At 43.4% G+C, this 18,703-nt stretch overlaps 1 protein-coding gene across 1 annotated transcript; it reads right to left on the bottom strand.

The window, feature by feature from the left end:
* Positions 1-11,745: 11,745 nt before the first annotated feature.
* Positions 11,746-18,703, bottom strand: LOC149367965 (uncharacterized). Its single transcript, XM_089568518.1, has 2 exons — positions 18,680-18,703; positions 11,746-11,990 (listed from the first exon to the last, which is right to left on the bottom strand). Exon 2 carries the CDS (start codon positions 11,971-11,973, stop codon positions 11,752-11,754), a length of 222 nt encoding a protein of 73 aa, XP_089424644.1. The 5' UTR covers positions 11,974-11,990; positions 18,680-18,703; the 3' UTR covers positions 11,746-11,751.

The following is an 18,703-nucleotide window of genomic DNA, read 5'->3' as shown; positions in this document are numbered from 1 at the left end:
AGGGCAAACGTGGCCCTGTAACCCTTATAAATACTCACGGTGGTGAGCTAGAACAGGCAATTTTACAAACTGATGATGAGGCGAACGCCAGCGACTTTACCTGTGACGGTTCAGCGATTGCTAGTGACGCGCCACGCAAACCAACTGCGAGGGTTTCCGCGGAGCGGCAGCGCACAGAGGTGGCCAAACGGGAAGAGTTAATTAAGGGGAAAGTGCGGCTCTTGTTGACTGCTCGACTGAAATCCGAACCGCGTGGACGCCCCAATTTGGCACCTCGGTGCTCAAGAGTTCGCACCCGCCCCGTGGGAACACAAGCCAAGAGAACGCAACGCGCGAACCCGATCCGAGAGAGACGGATACGCTGGCACGGCATTCGCACTCGTCCGTTCCCTTCTCGCGTTCTGCTTTCTGAGCATCAGCCAAACTTCAGAACCACGAGACTTGGACGAGGAACAGTTAAGGGTCCTAAGCTGAAATTCCTAGCCTTGTGTCCTGTTGCACCTGCTAGAGCAGCTATCGGACCGCGGCCGCGAAGGGGGCGGCTGAAAAATAGGAACCAGTAAATTCCTTGAGTCGCAACGCTGTTTGTAGACGGATTCGAGGAATAATCCCGTCTTGAGTTGAATGCTTGTTTCTTTTGTTCATTTAACTCTCCTGTACAGAAATGCAAGTTTTTATATTTTGCCGAGCTAGTAGCGTGTCCCACCAGGCATCGGGTCCAGGATCACCGCCGCATTGCCGAAGGAGGAAGGAAACGTGGGCCGGATGCCTGGTGGGACACGCTACTAGCTCGGCAAAATATAACAACTGGTTGGCAGCGGCGGGATCTTCCACGCTTGGTCCTGGCTTCAGTAGTGGTGAGCGCTTGACTTTCTTTAAGAATCTGCCAGGCTTGATAACTCTGGAAATTTATCACTACCTGTAGATTGTTTTTCTGCACGTTCTCGCTTAAGCATTTCACGTAGCAGCTTATTTTTTGAAAGTCCTCGTTCGAGAATTGCCATGGATTTGAGCAAGCTAAAGAAGCCAGAGTTGATGTTGCTGTGTGAAAAGCTGGGTATTGAGGCCAGGAAAAGTCACAGAAAGCCGCAGCTGATTGAGGCTATTAAGGAATGTGGTGCTAAGGAGGAGGGTGACAAAATTTGGGAGACCTGGGAACTCATTCAGGAGGCAATCAGGAACGCTAAGGAGGAGGCCGACAGGGTTGAAAAAGAACGCAAGGAGGAGGCCAACAGGGTTGAAAAAGAACGCCTTTACCGCAAGGAAGCCGCCAAGGAGGACGCTGACAGGATAGAAAAAGAACGCCTTTACCGCAAGGAAGCAGCTAAGGAGGAGGCTGACAGGGTTGAAAAAGAACGCCTTTACCGCAAGGAAGCCTGCTAGCTCCAGTCGACTACGGTTGACGAAGACGTTCCCCTTCCACTGAGAGCCATTCTCAGTCCCGCTCTTGTAAATAATGTAATTAATCATGTAACCATGCAAATACAGTTTTTCCTTCACTTCCCCTACTCCCCGTCTCCGGCCCACGTTTCCTTCCTCCTTCGGCAATGCGGCGGTGATCCTGGACCCGATGCCTGGTGGGACACGCTACTAGCTCGGCAAACTATAACACCATCCGAACACGAAGCCCGGCGGTACCACGACAGTTTGGCTCCTGCGAGCGGGACCAGGCAGCGGTGACTGGAGCTTTGTGCGTCATGTCTTGCGCGGGTGTCAACCATTGTCATGTCATGGAACCTGTACCTCCAGAGCACATGTGATGTGCAGCCGGCCAAATCTTTTGCTGGCGTGAGAGACGGCCTCGTTTCCCGTGCTCCTGCAGCTTATGACGGAGTAAAGTCGAGAAAATATCAAACGTAAGCACAGCCTCACTAAGGCAGTGCTGAATATTGAGATTTCCGCTAGTTTGCTTTGTCGCAAAGCGCAAGAGCGCAAAAAAAAAGCGACTATCGTGCACGCTGGCTAAAGGTTCGGCCGGCTGTACGCGTCTGTGTGCTTTTCTGGTCAATGAATGCGACGGCAGCAGCCCGCACTGTACAGCGGTATCTCCGGACACATACCACGTGGTGTGGACCTGACCCTCTAATCCGGCTATTCACCCCATACCCAAGCCAACCCGCGTGGACTCGGATGCAACCCTGCTCGGCTGCCACGACTTACAAGCCCAAGAAGCCTTAATCGGGCGCACCCCGGCGGTGGCCACCGCCACTGGCATCCCGAACTATGGACCCTCACCTAGTCTTTTTAAGGACCGGTTCCTTATGGATAGATCCAAGCATACCTCCTGTCCCTTCCTAATAAATTTTTTCACCACCACCACCAACAGTGACGGATATGTACACTACAGCATCTCTGTCGTTTCTCTTTGAATACAAACTTCCTCCCTTCCCTCAAGCGTGGTTCAGGTGTCCACCGATATGTGAACCGTTACTTCGCCTTACCTTTCTTCTGAATCACAGTCACAACGGTGACGCACAACGGCCTATTCAGGGAACAACGTCAGTACAGCCCGTTCGTGGTCTCTTCGGGCGGCGGGTGGGCTGTAGTGGGAGGCCTCCTTGAGACTCCGAGCGACTTGCCCAACAACCAATGCCTCGCTCAGACACGGCGATGGCGTGCCGTGGACCTCCTAGAAGCGCTGCAACACGCTGTCGCGGGCGCAGCTTCAGCGTTTTCCAGATTTTTTTTTAAAGAAGTTCACTTTCAGGCATGCCGAAAACTTATCCTTAAAAGCTAATCAATTTGAATTCAGAAGGCGAGAGTAACGAAATAAAGGTTTCGTTAAATATGAGGGCCTTTTTTACGATTACACATACAGACTGTTCCAAAAATAAACGCTCACCATAGGATGTTTCGGCTAAACCGGTCAGTTTTTCGAGCTGAAATTATTAAAAAAAAACGGCAGTTGGTAGGCAGAATTAATTTATGCTACAATTGTTTGGGGTACTTCCATGAATATATCAATAATATCGGATAATCGATCGTCTGCGCTGACGACGAAACAAAGTTATCCGTTATCTTAGTGGTCGCACTGCTGGCGCCATCTCGTTAGCCGGCCGTGGAGATTCGGCCAAACAGGGGGATGGGGAGTGCTCTGCGGAAGGTTTGAAGACGCTTTTTCCACTGATTTATCAACGGCGACCAAAAAAAACTATATGTGTTAGCAGCGCACACGAAACAAGGACGGACAGAAAAGGGAACGAAACACAGCACTGACTTTCAACTGAGCTTTATTGGAAAAAATAAGCCACTTTTATACAAAGAATTTTTAACATGTGACCCAGAACATGTCAAAACGTCCTACCACATGTGCCATCCAACATCACTGATACTCTAGATAAACCCTGATAAAGAACATGATTGAAAACATTGAGGAATCCTGAGAAGACATGAAAGGTCCATCAGATGAAACGGGTTAGGTTTGTGCAACGCCCACCTTTTTTCTTAAGACACGTGCCGCTTAAAACCATCTAATTGGTGTTTTGATCAACAACGGTGAAGAAACAACAATGAAAAACCCTGTCAATTTTTTTTTGATACCAAAATGCAAAAGCAGGATCAGTCTGTATATCGGCTCCCGTTGTCGAAAGGTAAAAGAAAATAAAATGACAAAAGACAGGAATGAAACAGCATAAAACCACATTAAATAAAACAGCATAAAACCCTTATTATCCCACCCGTTAAAGAGTGACCAACTTTACGGTTGCGCGCCTGCGGCCTGCAAGAATCCAAGTTCTTTATCCAGGAGAACTATAGACGCAGAGCTGACGCACATGTCCCCTTTCTGTTCTATGGCTTTTGACTCGATAATCTCCCTCGCGGTCTGATCGCTGCTTCTACTTAAAATCGTAGTATCCTGGAACCGTGGTGTGCAATTATCGCATTCGCTGCAGTGCACAGCGAGAATTTCTTCTCGTGTGTTTGTCTCGCGCATATTGGCATAATTATTGTTGTGTTCTCAGAGTCGGTCGTTAAGACAATGGTCCTATATAAACTCTCCCGCAGCTTAACAGAATCTGATACACAACACCTTTAGTACACGGTACAAATGAAGACCGGTGTTTTTTGGAGCACTGCACACGTGGTGTACCACACGTCTGAGTAAGCTTGCAAAGCTTTGACAGCTTTTGCGGGGCTGAAAACAGCACTCTCAAATTCACTTTTTGCCTATCCGTTTCAGATTGTGGAAGGTGTTGTGCAAATAGGGTATGTACTACAACCACGTTTCGTTTCTGTTCACTCTCAACCAAGGCTTTAACACCTCACTTGCTTTTGCTTTTCACTTCCTTTTAGATTCGTTTAGCCACCGAGATGATGATCTGCTCCGGATAACCACTTATTCAACCTCACAGTCTGTTGATAAAAACTGCGCTCCATGGTGTGTGGGCAGGATTTGTGCAAATCATTTGTCAAACACATGAAAGTAAGAGAACGTTTTAGTAGTTTGGAATGTGCCGAGTTGAACGGGAGGACACTTTTTTTGCCTCGTGGATCGTATGTCCAGCAGATATGATCTCTCGTACACGTGATACTTTAATCTAGGAACCGGATTGAGTCTTTAGTCGTCAGCTCATGCGTTAACTCGAGTGGTTCGAACAATCTCTCAGACTAACAATGCTTGCGTTACATCTGTCTGAAAAGAATCATTGCTATCATCAAAAAGAATTAAATAATCATCTACATATGTGAACACTTTTACTTCGTTGAACTGTACCAGGTGACACGTCAACATGTTGTCAAGATGGCCTAAAAAATGTCTCTGAGTATGGGTGCTAAGCAGGAAGCTATGCATACACCTTGTTTTCGCAAATATATTTCGTTATTCCAAGTTACGTAAGTGGATCGAAGGTAGAAAGTAAGCATTTATAAAAACGACTTGACACTCATCCGAACTGCATTCTGGAAAACTAAAGAGTCAAATTTGTCAATGCTATTTTCAAGGTTTGAAAGTAACTCCTTCTGTGGAAGAGAGTAATACAAATCCTTAATATCTATAGAACAAGCTTGCATGTTCTTGCCATCCTGGCCTTCCAGAAACCCTATGACTTCTACCGAGCTCTTAGTCTGGAGAGGATCATAAATAGGGATGGCATTTAGGTTTTCTTGCAGAAATTGTGAAATTGCTTTCTGCCATGAACCTGTTTCTGACACAATGACTCTGAATGAACAATCGAGCTTGTGCGTCTTAGCGGAAAACTTTAAATGAAGGCTATTGATTTCGGAGCGGTCAATACTTTGGACTAATCGGATCAGGTTCAGCCTCTCACATTATGTTTTGGCTGTTTGCTTCAGTTTTGGCAAGCGTATCATAGAATCTTCACAGAACACTCCCAGTCCGAACATTTCCCTGGAGCCCACAACAAGGCCGCCTTCCTTATCCTCCGGAAGAGCACGCAGCTAGTTTTCGAATAAGAAGGATGTCACCTGCCGCACAGGTCGATGTTTTCTTGTCGACTCCCGACGTAGAAGCACGTCCACATCTTCCGGAACGCATCTGCTCCGTTCACTGTGTGGAGCCTTCCTCGCGACCTGATGGACCATGGCAACTCCGATGCCGTCTTCCGAGATTCTACCGCGATCTTGGGGCCCAATGCCAGGACATTCTTCACGTGCGCAGGTAGGTGGACATCTCCAATAGTAGTGACGTCCCTTCGAACCGTACGAGGCTTCTCGGGGCTGTATTCTGAAGATACTGCAACGCTTGCTGCCACAGGAACTTTCTCGTCCGTGAGACGATGCCAAGGTATTCCTGTAAATCCCTGTCGGCTTGATGTTCTGGGGTGGTGGTGCGTAGGAACACATGCAGGTCATTTTTGTAGATCCTTGCTTGTCTTTGCCACTCAGACCGAAGTATCTTCATGAGGCGTGTCCCATGGCCTGATGCGGGGGCGAACCCTCCAAGAATCGCCTTGACGTCATGCGGGAGGAACTTGCGCCTGAGGCAGAACGAAAGAGATCGTGATTTGCAGATGGCGACGGCAGCGAGACTAACCAAGACCGAAGGATGGGAAAGAGAAGAGACAGAGCCCGATGTGCTTGAAATATAGGTCTGAATCGTCTTTTCTTGGGCTAGTTGGTTTTTCATGCTGTAGGTGTTGGCAGCGCACACGAAACAAGGACGGACACAAAAGGGAACGAAACACAGCGCTGACTTTCAACTGAGCTTCACTGGAAAAAATAAGCGACTTTTATACAAAGAATTTTTAACATGTGACCCCGAAGATGTCAAAACGTCCTACCACATATGCCTCCAACATCGCTGATACTCTGGATAAACCCTGATAAAGAACGTGATTGAAAACATTGAGGAATCCTCAGAAGACGTGAAAGGTGAATCAGATGAAACGGGTTAGATTTGTGCAACGCCCACCTTTTTTCTTAAGACACGTGCCGCTTCAACCCATCTGAAGGGTGTCATGATCAACAACGGTAAAGAAACAACAATGAAAAACCCTGTCAAAAATTATGTTTTCGTGTGTGTAAGAAACAGGTTCATGGCAGAAAGCAATTTCACAACTTCTGCAAGAAAAGATAAAGACCATCCATATTGATGACCCTTTCCAGATTAAGAACTTGGTAGAAGTCATGGGGTTTCTGGAAGGCCAGGATAGCAAGAACATGCAAGCAAGTTCTATATATATTAAGGATTTGTATTACTCTCTTCCACAGAAGGAGTTACTTTCAAACCTTGAAAATTGCATTGACAAATTTGACTCTGTAGCTTTCCAGAATGCAGTTCTGATGAGTGTCAAGTCGTTTTTAGAAATGCCTACTTTCTACCTTGGATCCACTTACGTAACTTAGAATAACGAAATATATTTGCGAAAACAAGGTGTATGCATAGGTTCCTGCTTGGCACCCATCTTCAGTTACATTTTTTAGGGCATCTTGACAACATGTTGACGTGTCACCTGGCAGAGTTCAACGCAGTAAAAGTGTTCACATATGTAGATGATTATTTAATCCTTTTTGATTATAGCAATGATTCTTTTCAGGCAGTTGTAACGCAAGCATTGTTAGTCTTAGATTGTTCGAACCACTCGAGTTAACGTATGAGCTGCCGAATAACGACACAATCCGGTTCCTAGATTTAAGTATCACGTGTACGAGAGATCATATCTGCTGGACATACGATCCACGAGGCAAAAAAAGTGTCCTCCCATTCAACTCGGCTTATTCAAAACTAGTAAAACGTTCTATTACTAACCTGTGTTTGACAAATGCTTTGCACAAATCCTGTCCACATACCGTGAAGCGTAGTTTTCATGAACAGACTGCGAGGTTGAAAGATAGTGGTTATCCGGAGCATGTCATCATCTCTGTGGCTGAACAATCTACACGGAAGTGAAAAGTAAAAGCAAGGGAGGTGTGAAAGCCTCGGCTGAGAGTGAACAGAAACGAAACCTGGTTGTAATACCCTATTTGCACAGCATCTCCCACAATTTTAAACGGATCGGATAAAAAGTGAAGTTGAGAGTGTTGTTTTCAGCCCCGCAAAAGCTGTGAAAGCTTTGCAAGCTTACTGAGACGTGTGGTACACCACGTGTGCAGTGCTCTAAAAAACACCGGACTTCGTTTGTACCGTGTACTAAAGGTGTTGTGTACCAGATTCCGTTAAGCTGCGGGAAAGTTTATATAGGACAAGCGGGCCGATGTCTTAACGACCGACTCTAAGAACACAACATTAATTATGCCAATCTGCGCAAGAGAAACATACGAGAAGGAAATCTCGCTGTGCACTGCAACGAATGCAATAATTGCCCACCACGGTTCCAGGAAACTACGATTTTAAGTAGAAGCTTCGATCTGACCACGAGGGAGATTATCGAGGCAAAAGCAATCGAACAAAAAGGGGACATGTGCGTCAGCTCTGCGTCCATAGTGCTCCTAGATAAAGAACTTGAATTCTTGCAGGCCGCAGGCGCGCACCCGCAAAGTTGGACACTTTTTAACGGATGCGATAATAAGGGTTTTATGCTGTTTTAGTTAATGTGTTTTTATGCCGTTTCAGTCCTGTCTTTTGTCATTTTATTTTCTTTTACCTTTTGACAACGGGAGCCCATATACAGACTGATCCTGCTTTTGCATTTTGGTATCAAAAAAAAATTGACAGGGTTTTTCATTGTTGTTTCTTCACCGTTGTTGATCAAAACACCAATTAGATGGTTTTGAGCGGCACGTGTCTTAAGGAAAAATGTGGGCGTTGCATAAATATAACCCGTTTCATTTGATTGACTTTCATGTCTTTTCAGTATTCCTCGGTGTTTTCAATCACGTTCTTCATCAGGGTTTATCTAGAGTATCAGTGATTTTGGATGGCGCATGTAGTAGGAAGTTTTGACATCTTCTGTGTCACATGTTAAAATTTCTTTATATAAAAGTCGCTTATTTTTTCCAATAAAGCTGAGTTGAAAGTCAGCGCTGTGTTTCGTTCCCTTTTCTGTCCGTCCTTGTTTCGTGTGCGCTGCTAACACCTACAGTATGAAAAACCAACTAGCCCAAGAAAAGACGATTGTGAAAAAAAAACTACTTTGTGTAACTTGACTCAGTTGCAAGTTTTTAGTGAAAAAGTGTCTCAAACGCCAAAAGCATGTCCAAATCACCGACCCGCCTCTCCTTAGCCGAATCTGCATGGCTTAGTAGAACTTTTTGTCAGGTTAGTTGTCATGCGTAAAAAGACGAATACACAAAAGTGACACAACAGGTCTTTCCTGTGGTGTGTTTTTTCATGTATTAGTCTTTTTTGGGCACGACATTTTTTTCTTAATCTCCATGGCCGAGAAACTAGACGGCGCCAGCGTTGAAATCGCTGAGAAAACAGCTAGTTTTGTTTCATTGTCCCCGCAGAAAATGTCGATATCCGACTTTTGTTGATGATTCAGGCAAGCAGCCGAAACAAATGTAGTATAAAACAATTCTGTGGACATACTGTCCTTTCTCTGCGAAATTTGAACTCGAACAACTCACCAGTTTAGCTCAGGGAAGCAGTCTACGGTGCGCGTTTAATTGCGGAACTCTGTGTACAGTACACGCTACAATGCTCGAAACCCTGCAGTCCGGTACGTCGGCCGACGCTGCCGTACGTCGTTACGTTGAACAGTCGCTGCTGTTCAATTCTTTTAACCTTCTCAACCAACCAAAAGGTACAGATTATAGCTGTTCCCTACTAAACCGCTTTTCTTTTGTACACGCGCCGACATCGTATCTATGTCATTTGACCCCTGTGAATGCAGAGTGGTAAATAGCCAGCTCTGGTAATGTCACATCTGGTCATAGCCACTAGCGATGCCTTGACGCCCAGACTAAATCTAATCTATTATGATGTCTCGACATGTGCGCATCGTTCTCCGTCTGGAACCAAACTTTCCTGAAGCAGCCTTTTTTGCGGCTCGTTCTTTACTTTTCTTAGAGGGAAGTAAAAATAAACGCATCATTATATTGTTACTGCACGTGAAAAACTTTAAAGCGACAACTAAGCTCCCCCTTAACGTTATGACATGAAAGGACTAATGGTTAGTTAGTTGGTTGGTAGGTTTATTGGGGTTTAACGTGCCAAAGTGGCTGAGGCTATGAGGGACGCCGTAGTGAAGGGCTCAGGAAATTTCGACCACCTGTGGTTCTTTAACGTGCACTGACATCGCACAGTACACGGGCCTCTAGTATTTCGCCTTCATCGAATTTCGGCCGCTGCGGCCGGGATCGAACCCGCGTCTTTCGGGTCAGCAGCCGTGCGCCGTAACCACTGAGCCACCGCGGGGAGGCTGAGAGGACTAATGGGTTAACCTCCATATATGCCGGATCGGTCATTGTCTACTAACAGTCATAGTTCATTGGGAGTGCTCCTACCACTCCTTGCGCAGTGTTGGAGCAGTTAACCGATGCGTCACTTCCTTGCGATTGCAGGTGGTGTTACCATTGAGAGTTGTGCGAAAGAGGTTGCTCTTCCTAAGCAACCTGTGGCGGCAATTCTTGAATTTAACCGGCACCTTCCTTGATGCGAAGTTTGCCCACAATCCGGTGGGCAGCTTGTTATGACGTTACATGGTCACTTGACCTAGAAGACCCATTTAGGCTGCGTCTGTGCGGAATTTTTCGTGTATTTTTCGTTCACGCAGAATGACGCAGTCGTCCACGCCGTCGATGACCCCAGCTTTTCAGCGACCCTTTTGAACGCTACCCTTTTAAAACGCCAGTAGACGTTGAAGCCGACACCGCATAAGAGGGTGTTTCTTGTTTAATGGCAGAATCGTTCAGTGTGGGATATTAATATAATAGTCGTGTACTTAATGGAAGATAATTCAACGGAAAGCAGATGAAAAGATGACCAAATGAGTCCCAAAGGCTTCGAACCTAAGACCTTCGCATATCGTATAAAGTGTAAAAGAATGGGACTGAATGAAAACTAGAAAGCAGGGCCAAGTTTGTTACGGTGGCGAATGAATCACCTGGGAACAATCCGCTTGCCGGGAGAGTCCGTGGCGATGATATCGCTATTATACCGGATACGTTGCAAGATTTATTTATTTATTTATTTATTTATTTACTTGGATATGCCCTTGACTCTGGAATTGAAATGAAGCAGCGGACAGTCAGCAGGCTTTGTTTGAGAGCACATTGGAACAAAGCTAATGAGGCGGTACAGGCCAATACGGCGTGGTCAATGGCCGATGTGCGTAAAGTAAAAAGGAAAGGAATATTATGAGGAGTAGAGGCGGATGGAGGCGAAACGGCAGGTCGCGAAAGTTTTCAGGTCCTCTACGGCGAGAATTTCGATACTACATACGGGATAAGAACACAGAGGCTGGATAATAAATTTAAATGTCACAGGAAATAAATAGGTTGTAATGTAATCTTGAAACAGAAATTACGCCGCACGGAAAGTAAAAAAAAAACGGTTAAATATAAAGCCAATATTTTTCGACTGTTGGAAAGCAAGCACTGTGCTTTCCGAGGCTACAGCTGGGTGCCTGAGGGCGCTGGGCTACTGGCAAGATTCTGACACTACGGAGGACCTTTACCGTTCCAGCATCCAAGGAAGCGAAACGATTAAATATAATTTTATCGACTATAAAGCCCTGTTGTGTTCAACGCCACCGCAGAGATCCGATATGCAATGGGGCTTAGTTACGGTCAGGGTATGCTTAACTTTTAAAAAAGTGCAAGCAAGTAAATGCCGATTAGGGGACTTGTGGGAAACGGAAAGATAGTAATGTGGATAAAAGAAATTATTCGTGTACACTTCAAAAATTTTTTATAATTAATGAATTGTTGACAACTATCAAGACCCCGATACAAGACTGATGTTTACTTATCAGCACAATCTAGTTATCTACGTTGCCTGCGTAGCTATCTCTGTTAGTTATCTAGCTAGACAGTTTTCTGGGCAACTACAACATAGTTTGCCACAATATATTGTTACCTACTTTTACTTGCGGCTCTTCATACAATAGACAATCACGTGCATATTTCTCCTTGACTTCGACGACGCTGATCAAACGCATATCAGCAGCCTAGACCATCGAGTGCCTTCAAGCGGCAGCACATTGTGATCTCTTTCCATAGAAGCGTTGTTGTCAATGCAGAGAAAAAAAAACACTAAAGCAGAGAAAAAAATCTAAACATAAATTTAGACACGTATTAATCTTAACTAACACGCAGAGATTATCAGCTGTGTAAAACAATTTATTTCACTCAAAACAGAGGCTAGCGTCGCGTTGAGATTCCTTAGCTAATGCGATAAGCGTTCCAGGTTCAGCCATAGAAACCGCGGCCGTATCCACCGTAGCCTCCGAATCCACGGCCGAATCCTCCACCGAAGCCTCGGCCGTAGCCCCCGTAGCCGCCGAATCCGCGGCCGAAGCCTCCTCCGTAGCCCCTTCCGAACCCTCCACCGAAGCCGTACTGGGCGGCGGTCAGACTGCACAGGGTGGCCAGCACCACGAGGGCGACCAGGAGGAACTTGCTGCTCATCATGGCTGTGTGGATGGGTTCTATTGATGGGAAAGAAAAAGAAAATCAGAGGACGATATCGGTAGACGCTAGCGAGCACACATCATTCCGAAATTAGCACAACCAGACAGGACCCACAGGGAAGAAAACGAGATCGCTAACTCCGCAATAACAATAATTCGATCCTCCACCAAGAAAAGGTGACAAGCAGCTCTCTCCTCCCATTCACTTTACGTCATAAGCGGTAGTCCAGCAGGAAAATATGTGTATTTTTATAAAAAGAAATCAAGCTTGTGAGTCTTGACACTCTTTGTAGAAGGATCAAGTACAGTAAGAGTTAAAGCAAGCGCGCACGACAACGTGGAGCGAACGGGGCTGTATACAAAAAGAAGGGCCTAATTCTACGGTTACAGGCTAATTGATGCAATAAACGTATTTTTTTCTTTGCACGCAGAAGGACGGTGTAAAGATTCTCGTACCTGCCTTATTCTCGATTATTCTAGATTCTCGAGACCTGGTATCAAGATGACGCAAACTATTTAGTTCTAAGTAACTATACACATTTTGTTCTTAATAGACCTGGGCGCCGGGGTGGCGGTGTGTCGTTGCAGATATTGAACACACAACCTGCAAAAGAAAACAAACAATTTTTTTTTATTGGTTTATTTTTGGTTTACAATGCAGACGTAAACCAAGGACGAGCAGGCAAAAGGCGTTAAACAACACCTGACTAAGGCCTGCCCTCCTATACAAAAAACAAACAACAAATTCAAACAAACATTCAAAGCATTTGACAGCAACCGACTTCGAACAGAAAAAAAAAAAACGCAGGTTAAAATTAAATTGGCAGTAGTATACAGATTTGATACCAAAAAAAGATACAACGGTGTTTACTTATACAGCACTGTCACGAAAGTAGCATATCATGCACGGCTCTTTTATAGCTTTGGTCACTTCATTTTTCCATTGCCATAGAAAGTAGCGGGGCGTAAGCATTTAGAACTCGCGGTATCATAAATGTCAACATTTGGTGGCCATAATTTGTACGGGACTTTGAAACATGGAAACTAGCTGTTCGGAAGTTATATAGTCCAGGCATGTGCAGATATGTGTTCTGAAACATATCTTTACTGTATTTTATTTGATTCTTTATGTATATAGCCAGTTTTTTGTCATACATTGTTTGTATTTTAAGTAACTTGTGCTTTCTAAAAACCTCCCCTGTGTCTTGGCTGAGTGTAAGGTTGAATACAGCTCGGATAGCCCTTTTTTGCAGCGCAAATAATTTTGCTATATTAGTAAGTGTTGTTGTTCCCCACACAAGTAGCCCGTAATGTATATAGGAGTGAACTAAAGAGTAGTATAGCTGTAGTTTGCATCTGACAGGTACAAGCATTCGTAGTCTGTTTATTATGCCCACTGACCGCGATACTTTACTGCGTAAATAATCTGAATGGTCATTCCACAGTAAGTGCTGCTCGAAAATTACTCCTAAAAATTTTATTGAATTTTCACGAAGTAGAGTTGAATTTTGAAATTTCAGTTGAAAACTTTCAGTAATCATCTTCTTTTTGGCTCTAAATACGACATATTTAGTCTTTTCAACATTTAGTTTCAATTGGTTAGATTCCAGCCATGAAGAAAGTTCTTGTAGCCATACGTTTGCTTCTTTTTCTAAGATAGCCATATTATTTCCTGAAAAGAACACATTAGTATCATCTGCGTAAATAATAATATTCTTAGTCTGAGGTATGTTCACTATGTCGTTAATATAAAGAAGGAATAGTATCGGTCCTAAAATAGAACCCTGTGGTACACCAACTACAATTTCCCCTGGTGTTGATGATACTGCGTTTATTTGGGTTATTTGAAAACGATTTTTTAAATAACTGGTGAGAAGCTCAAGAGCAAGACCTCTTACCCCGTACCGTTCCAGTTTTTGGAGAAGGATATCGTGTTTTACCGAGTCGAAAGCTTTCTTTAAATCAAGAAAAATTCCTATTGTTACTAGTCTTCTCTCTATATTGTCAATTAGCTGTTCCTTAATATTAAGCAAAGCAGATTCTGTTGTTTTATTCTTTTGGAAACCATATTGCTCTTTTGCAATAATTTTGTGTCGTGCCAGATAATTATACAGGCGATTATTTATTACATGTTCAGCAACCTTCGCAAAAGTTGAGAGAACGGAAATCGGTCTGTAGTTGTTGAGGTTGTTGGCATCACCGCTCTTGTGAATTACAGCTACACGAGCCACTTTCATCAAGTCTGGGAACCTACCAGTGTTAAGCATGATGTTACAGATATGTGCTAGTGGGGCAGCTAAAATATCTGCAACAAATTTGATTGGCCGTGTCAGGATGTCATCTATTCCCGGAGCACTATTGTTTCGGAGTGAGTTAATTATGTCTACAATTTCATTATCAGTACATGGTTCCAGGAAAATTGAATTTGTGTATGTCTTCTTTATGTAACTTGTAGGCTCTTTACGGAGAGGATCTACATTTTTCATTACACCAGCTGTAAGGAAATGCTCGTTAAATTTATTTGCCAACTCAATCCCCGTGTATTCTATCCCATTAATGTTTAGTGAAGAGAGGACACTGTTTGGTTTTTTCCCGAGGATATCGTTTACGAGAGCCCAACTCTGCTTTGGAGATGTAGTATTCGAGAACTTGTTTAGATAGTATTGTTGTCTAGCCTTTTTTATGTCGGCCCCTAGCTTGTTCCTGATTTTCTTGAAATTTCGAAATATCTCTGCGTTTTTTGTTTCGATAAAAGTTGAGAATAAGCGATTTTTATGTAGTATGCGGTCATAAAGTTCTTTTGAGATCCATGGTTTCCTGGACTTTTTATGTTTCGTTGCTGGCCGCCGCGGAAACGCCTCATTATAAAGTGACTCAACAATTGTCTGAAATGTTCCATACGCAAAGCATGGATCACTTTCAGATAGGACGGCACTCCAATCCGCGTTCATGGCTAGACTCCTGAAATTGGCTATACTTTCGTCATTAATCCTCCGATAAGTGCTTTCTTGTTGTTTTTTATCTTTGTATTCAGTGTGGTGTGGGATGAGGCTATAAATGGGCATGTGATCACTGAGACCAACAGTCAGGACACCTGAAATTACACCAGAACCGCCAAAGTTGCACAGACACACGTCAATGAGTGTCTCAGAAAAATCAGTCACCCTAGTTGGAGATTCACATCTCCTAGTTGGAATTCACAGTTTCTACCGCAGATATTGAGATCCTGACAGTTGAAGGTGGGAATGATGTATTTGCCGTTCTGTACCGTCCTCCTGATGGAAATTTGAGAGGGTGCCTAGACGTTCTCGAAAGCCTGTTTGATTACGTAACAACAAACCAGCAAGTATTATTTTTATCGGGTGATTTGAATGTTGATACGCGATGTCATTCAGCAGCACAACAAGAATTCATAAGCCTACTAGATGCATATGGCTTTTTAAATCTTATCGAAGTACCTACACGCATCACGTGCTCCACATCTTCCTGTATCGATATTGTAATCACGAACACCGAAAAATGCGAAACAAAAGCTGGCACAGTACTATCCGACTTAAGTGACCATCTCCCTGTTTTTGCCTTCGTCCCAGCCGAACGCCCTTATCAAGTTCCCGCAGCACCCTCTCCACATTTTCGACGCGTTGATATCACCACACTTGACCGTTTTCGTTCGATGTTATATGACACTAGTTGGGACGATGTGCTGTCTTTAAAAGACGTGAATGAGGCGTATGATGCATTTTTGTTCAAAGTTAAAACTGTCTATGATAAATGTTTTCCACTAGTCCGTCCGCGCAAACGCAATCCAAAGAAGCCGTGGGTTACGCAAGAACTGCTGCGCAAAATAAGGACCAAAGAAAAAATGTTTGCGCAATTCATGAAATCACGGGAGCCTTCCAAGCTTGAGAAATATAAGAAATACCGAAACCAGCTGAATAGAGAATTGCGAACTGCTAAGCTAAGCTATTTTAGTAATGCATTTTCGGTGGGGTCCAATAGAAGTGTTTACAACCAGTGGGACCAACTGAACAAATTACTAAATCGCACCTCAAAAACAACTATTACGACAATAATGAAAGACGGTATACCAATAGGTGGAGAGGAACTGTGTAATGAATTTAATAATTACTTTGTTAACATAACCAAAACGTTATGCTGTCCCTCCGACACACCTGTGGGTTACGCGTATAATACACCATGTATTCCGGAATCCCTGTTCATGTATCCCACTGATGAAGGTGAAATAGTGACAGTGTTTAGGAATCTAAGAAATAGCAGAGCTGAAGATAAAGATGGCTTTCAGATCAAACCCTTCAAATTTGCAGTTGACATACTAGCTCCAATACTAATGCATATCTATAATCTAGCCATAGAATCTGGCGTGTTTCCAAAAGAAATGCAGGTAGCAAAAGTGGCTGTCATTCACAAAGGTGGTGCTACCTCAGATATGGCTAACTACAGGCCTATTTCCATTCTTCCGATATTATCCAAAGGTCTGGAAAAGAATATTTATGTGAGAATAAATACTTTTCTAGTCAAACATTCAGTTTTATCAGAGAGTCAGTTTGGTTTCAGAAAACAAAGGTCCACGGAAACGGCACTAATTAAGCAAAAAGAAATAATAATAAATGCGTTTGAGGAAAAGCTCCTTGTACTAGGAATATTTGTTGATTTTTCCAAAGCATTTGACCTGCTTAATCATTCTTTACTGGTACATAAACTCAATAACTATGGAATTAGAGGTAACAGCTTATCTTTAATTGAATGATATCTGAAATATCGTAAACAAATGGTCTCCCTTAATAACACTATATCAACCTCGCAAGCTATCCTCTCTGGTGTACCACAAGGCAGCATTCTGGGCCCCCTATTATTTAATATTTACATTAATGATATATTTTCTGCTCCCCTTCTTGTCAACATAATAGCGTATGCAGACGACCTCACATTGCTTTCCTCAGGTAACACAGAAAGAGACCTGCTAGAACACGGCAATAAGTTCTTAGAATTCCTGCGTCAATGGTCCTTTAAGAACTACCTAAGGGTAAACATCACGAAGACCAAAGCAATAATATTCCGAGCTAAAAACAGAATGGTGCGTGCAAATTTTGACCTTTGGTTAGGAAACAAAAAAATTGATGTCGTGCCAGCTGTGAAATGTCTTGGTGTTGTTTGGACCGAATCGCTTAATTGGGATAAACATACTGAGAATATCTGCGCTAAAGTAAACAAGATTAATGGCATCCTATGCCGCCAGAGGCACACACTTCCGCCTAGAGTTAAATTATTAATTTACAATGCATTTATATTGCCACATATAACTTATTGTCTCATGGTCTGGGGGACAACAACCAAGCAAAACCAAATGAAAATTCTAATGGCGCAAAAACGAGCAATTAGATTAATAGCTAATGTGCCATGGTGTACTCATACGGCTTCCTACTTTGCAAGGTTCAGTATCATGAAACTCTCAGAGTTATTCCCATTCAAGTTAATCTCTATGTATAAAAATGCTGTTTCAACTAAGAATGATCTCCTCTTATCAAGTTTCAACCTCATTCGTTCGATTCCATCTTATAACACACGGAACAAAATGTCATGGTCCGTACCTTTCTGCCGCACTACATACGGTAAGCAGTCAGTGACATATAGTCTACCACACTACCTCAATATTCTGCACAAGAACAACATCATACTTGAGAAGACTTCACGGCATAAATTAATAACACTTATTCCTTTGTTTGAATGTGCATCATTTTGACATCATGATTAGAACATATATATATATATATATATATATATATATATATATATAGCTTTGTGTATCTTCTTTCTACTTGATTTGTAACTCGGTTGATTATAAATGCGTTTCCGGTACATAAAAATTTTGAGCAGTTTCTTTTGTCTAATAATGTCGAGTGATAACAGATGCATAACGTCATGCAAATGTTGATGTATATATTTTGTGGCTGTATTTTCTTTTGTGCTTGTGAGTGCGCTCTTCCACTGCTGTTGTGATTAGCTGCCAGGCGATACCGCCGGCAGGGGGCGCAGGGTGGCCCTCAAGCTGCACCAACGCAGCTTTTTGCCTTGCGTCCTCTCTCCTCTGTTACTGATGTAACCATGTGAGAGTTAATAAAGATGTATGTATATATATAAATTACCGCTCACTGTGTGTCTGCCGTCCATTGTGTCTCTTTGCGCTCTCCTAATTTCTGAACATGTCACGAGCTATCCCAGCGTATCACAATTCTTCACAACATCGCTTTGAACTTCCGTTCTGAGGAAGGGAATCAGTTCAGGATCGGGACGCGGTTTTACATTAAGAAGGGCATGTGGCTCTACAGTTACTAAACTATAGATTCGTTGTGCTTGTTGATCATATTGTTGAATGTTCTGAAGGCGTAGATTTCATAATTTAATGCATTATTCGCAAGTCGTTCCGTGACTTAGGGTAGACGCCATTTTATTTTTACTTTATCAAGTACCAAGGCGTAAAATTAAAAGCGAGAAATAGCGGAAACATATTGAATGGCAACATAAATTTAATATATAAGCTACTTCGTCTACGCGAAAGCTGTCAGTTATTTATTAAATATTTTGGCAAAGTGCGTCTGAAGAAACAACCAGAAAAGCGCATGGTCCCCGAGCGGAGCGGCTCATTTGTGAGATGGAATAGCACGGCGCTGACTGCGGCCGGTTCTCACCTCTGGAGCTACGAGTTGCTGGAA

Source organism: Amblyomma mixtum, chromosome 1 (genome assembly GCF_055824585.1).
Source record: "Amblyomma mixtum isolate Tamu chromosome 1, ASM5582458v1, whole genome shotgun sequence".
Lineage (NCBI taxonomy): Eukaryota > Metazoa > Arthropoda > Arachnida > Ixodida > Ixodidae > Amblyomma > Amblyomma mixtum.
Note: the sequence above shows the minus strand (reverse complement) of the source record. Positions and strands in the feature narration are given on the sequence as shown.

Coding starts and splice junctions, on each gene's coding strand:
- LOC149367965 (XM_089568518.1), bottom strand. CDS start 11,973: ATGATGAGCAGCAAGTTCCTCCTGGTCGCCCTCGTGGTGCTGGCCACC.